Genomic DNA, 4,330 nt, shown 5'->3' with positions numbered 1-4,330 from the left:
GTACTGTATGGTGGATGCCCAGTACTGTATGGTGGATGCCCAGTACTGTATGGTGGATGCCCTGTACTGTATGGTGGATGCCCTGTACTGTATGGTGGATGCCCTGTACTGTATGGTGGCTACCGATAGCAATGGCAGTTTCAGCTCCTGGCTTGTAGCGTCAAGCATCCCTTCCCCTCTCCTCCGCCCACTCCCTGCTTAGGAAAGTGGAAATGTGCTGTGAACCAGTCCACTGATCACTACGGAAGCTGCAGCTGTGGGCTCTGAACAAAGAGACTGGATACCGAGGCTTCCCTGGGAAAGCAGCTTTTAATCATCATAGCAATTCTGGGTCAGACAAACAAACAAACAAACAAAAACCCAGAATAACCAATACAGTAAAATGGGGCCTTTTTATGTGACTTTTGTTTTCTGTCTGTCATATTTGCAAACATATACTTTTATTGGCCATTTTAAATCCTTAAGGTGGGAGTCTAAAAATGGCCTGAGTGTAGAAGAGAGGGATGCTCCAAGACGGGCTAGTATCTGACATATGCATTTTAATAGAGAGGAAACCCCAGGGGCAGCCACTCCGCTCTTCCTTTGAGGTCTTTGGCTTACTAAACAACAAGGGGGTGACAGGAGAGACATGGTCAAGTTTTGTATAGTTCAGGACATTGCTCAGCCCACGAGACTGTTTTCTTTCTTTCCTTGGCTCTCAGGAGGCCCTACTTCACTCTCCTCAAGAGAGACCTTCTCAGTAAACAGATTTGGAAATTTCACTCATCGCAGTGGGACTACATGCTAACTTTAGGACTGAAACATGATACTGGTGTAGAGTTTGAGGGTTTGTTGTGGAATGTTACTTTAAGTCGGCAAAGATGTGTTACATTTGTTTATGCTGTGGAATATTATGGAAAATTACTTTAACTATGTAAAGATGTGCTACACATGCGTTTGTGCTGCATTTGTTTGGTTATGTAAAGATGTGTTGCTCTTTCACCTTGCCTGCCTGAGGCACCTGGTTGGTCTATTACAAAGCGGGAACAGCCAATAGGTAGGCAGGAGAGGGATAGGCAAGCCTGGTGGGGCAGAGAGAATAAGTAGGCAGAGAAATCTAGGTTAGAGGAATGGGAGAGAAGACAGAATGAAGGATAACGAGGGGGAGACACTGGGGCCAGAAGCCAGGGCCACATACAGAGGAAAGGAAGATATACAGAATGGGAGATAGAAAGTCCTGAGGCAAAAACGTAGATAAAGAGAAACAGATTAACACAAGAGCTAAGATAAGGCTTAGCATTCATTACTAATAACAAGTCTCCGTGTCATGATTTGGGAGCTGGTTGGTGGCCCAACAGGAAGCCTATTACAGTTTTAAAGTTGGCTCTGTCTGTGAAGCAGTTGCTAAAAATACAATGTGTCGACCTGAAGATAACCATACACCATTTTATCACAGCACATGCCCAGGTGTACTGAGATTTGTAATTTCAAATCAGCTGTACTTGAGTACATATGTTTTTGGTGATTTGCTTTATGTGTTTTCACTTATTGTGTGTGTGTATGATGTGTGGGCGGGCGCACACTCATGCCCTGGTGTTCCTGTAGAGGACAGCTCTGTGGGTTTGGTTCTCTCATGGCAGCTTTCGTGGGTTGGAAACACAAGCTCAGTGTCAGGATTCCTCCACTAGTGCTTTTCCCTGCTGAACCATCCTGAAGATACCTCCTGCACCCTCTTCACCTTCTGCCTTATTTCCATTAGATTAAAAGGCAAGGGCTAAAGAAATTGCTGGGTTTTTAGCACCTAGAATTAAGATACTAGAAATGAGTCATTAATTTTCATACAGAGTGCTAACTATGCAGAGTGGACCCTGCAGGGCAGACTTTGACCAGCGCCAGAGGGGTGGAAACTTCTGTTCAATTGATGGTGTGAAAAGAGCTTAGCCAGGAGCTAACACAAACACAGGGATAGAGTGTCCCCTGGTCCAAACGGGATTTCAAGTAGGAGAAATTAGGAGACAAGGCTGGCCATTGTAGTAAAATCCAGCCCTGCGGGATATCTTCCTGGCTGCAGGGTAAAGTGTTCTGAGAAGCACTTTTTTTTTTAAATTCTTTTTTTTTTAAAGAAAACAAACTATCCTTTTTCATTTTATATACCAATCTCAGTTCCCACTCCCTCCCCTCCTCCCATCCTCTCCACCTACTGCCTCACCCCACCTCCATTTACTACTCCTCAGAGAGGGTAAGACATTGCTTTGGGGAAGGCCCAAGGCCCTCCCTACTATATCTAGGCTGGGCAAGGTATCCATTCAAAGAGAATAGGTTCCCCAAAAGCCAGTAGAAGCAGTAGGGAAAAATCCAGTGGCTCCGCAGTCTGCCCAGCCATGCAACTGTCACCCACATTCACAGGGACTAGTTTGGACCTATGCTGTTTCCTTCCCTCTCTGGTTGAAGTTGGTGAGCTCCCATTAGCTCAGATAGAATGTTTCAGTGGGTGAACCCATCATGGTCTTGACCTCTTTGCTCATATTCTCATTCCTCAACTGGACTTTGGGAGCTCAGCCCAGTGCTCCGCTGTGGGTCTTTGCTTCTGTTTCCATAAGTTGCCGGATAAAGGTTCTATGGTGAGAGGCTCTTTCAACCTGCCAGTGTAGGCCAGCCTCAATGTCAGAGCTGGGATAAAGCCGCTTGTGCAGAAAAGGGTCAAGGCAGGGAAAGTAGAAGGGATTCACTCCTTTGTACTGGTCAGGAGGCTAGGTTATATGTCCTTTCCAGAAAGTGGCCAAGACCTGAATTGCATCAATATAAACATGAATGAGCTGGAGTAGAGTCAACTCATTTTAAATATCTCTGAAAGAAAACAATCTAATCCAAGGCAGCAAAGTAGAAGATTGAAACTTGGGCCAACCTATAACTTGTCTTCATGCCCCATTGTGATGGTTGACTGACTTGTTATATTCTGTGCACTCTGAAATCTCGAGGAAGCTCAGCATCCTGACATGTTTCTAAGCTGATTCAAATCCTGCCAAACACTAATTTTACCTTCCCTGTCTTGCAGATTCCATTGTGATTGGATTCTGGGTTGGTCTCGCCGTTTTTGTGATTTTCATGTTTTTTGTGCTGACTTTGCTGACAAAGACAGGCGCCCCACACCAAGAGTAAGTCTGGGCAGCTCTCTGCTTCACATAGGACTAGACGGGGTGTTGGGGGCGGAGGGAGGACCAAGTGCTGGGCCGATCCAGGGATGGGGAGGTGAGCAGGGCATGGATTTACTACCTACCCAGATCTGGGTGCTATCTAGGAGAGATCACCCTTTCTCCCTGCCGCCCTTATCAATTCAGGCTTCTTGATCTTTCCCTGCTGTCTTCATGCTGATCCCAGATCTGATTTTTATGTTGCATTTTTCTCCCTTTTCTAGAAAGGGTTTCTATGGATGAAATTTGCTGCACATGCTGATGTGTTTACAAAGTTGAGCCTGGCGGTCTTTCCTGCCTGTTGTGATTCTTATATCTAGACTTCAACTGTAATGGAGATCCCAGAGAAAGGGAACTGTTCAGCCCATTCCTCGGTTTGTTTGAGACATTGGGAGCTAGAGAAATCTTCTAAATACAAACATTCCAAAGGGTGGGCAATGCTGTTATGTTAAAGTATAAGCTGACATATGCTGGAGACCCCTTTGAATGTCACCAGAAGTATTCTCCTTTTCCCTCTCTCCTCTTCTTCCTCCCTTTTCTTCATCCTCTTCACACACACACACACACACACACACTAACTACACCTTTGCTTTTCATAGAATTGTTCTAGGAAATCCAAACATATGGTGACATTTGTATTAGGAAGAGAAGGGAAGGTTGAAACAAACAGACAAAACAAACAAACAACAAACACAAAATAGATCAGAGAGATGAATCAGTGGTTAAGAGCATTGAGTGCTCTTCCAGAAGACCCTGGTTTGATTCCCAGCACCCACATGGCAGCTCACCACCATCTTTAATTCCAGTTCCAGGGGATCTGATGCCCTCTTCTGACTTCCTTTGGCACCAGGCATGAAGGTGGCAGACATACAAGCTGGCAGAACATTGCACATATACCTAACTAGGCCATGATCTCTAGCTATTTGGACAGACACTACTCTAGGAGTTTCTGTACATGTACTTTTTTTAAAAGATGAAGTTAATACTTAAATCTGCATACTTTAAGCGAGGGCTAGACAGATTACCCTCTGGAAGGTGGGTGGGTTAACCAGATTACCCTCTGGGAGGTGGGTGGGCTAGGCAGATTACCCTCTGGAAGGTGGGTGGGCTAGGCAGATTACCCTCTGGAAGGTGGGTGGGCTAGGCAGATTACCCTCTGG

The 4,330-nt window shown here is 45.4% G+C and overlaps 1 protein-coding gene across 7 annotated transcripts in view; it reads left to right on the top strand.

Annotated features, from left to right (window-relative positions):
• Positions 1-4,330, top strand: part of Mrap2 (melanocortin 2 receptor accessory protein 2) — a 33,758-nt gene that overhangs the window by 22,156 nt on the left and 7,272 nt on the right. For all 7 annotated transcript variants that reach the window (XM_026779248.1, XM_026779251.1, XM_005347538.2 and 4 more), the window contains one exon: positions 3,035-3,134. In XM_026779248.1, the coding sequence (XP_026635049.1) occupies positions 3,035-3,134 (100 nt within the window). The remainder of the gene's footprint in view (positions 1-3,034; positions 3,135-4,330) is intronic.

This window comes from Microtus ochrogaster, chromosome 5 (genome assembly GCF_000317375.1).
Source record: "Microtus ochrogaster isolate Prairie Vole_2 chromosome 5, MicOch1.0, whole genome shotgun sequence".
Lineage (NCBI taxonomy): Eukaryota > Metazoa > Chordata > Mammalia > Rodentia > Cricetidae > Microtus > Microtus ochrogaster.
Note: the sequence above shows the minus strand (reverse complement) of the source record. Positions and strands in the feature narration are given on the sequence as shown.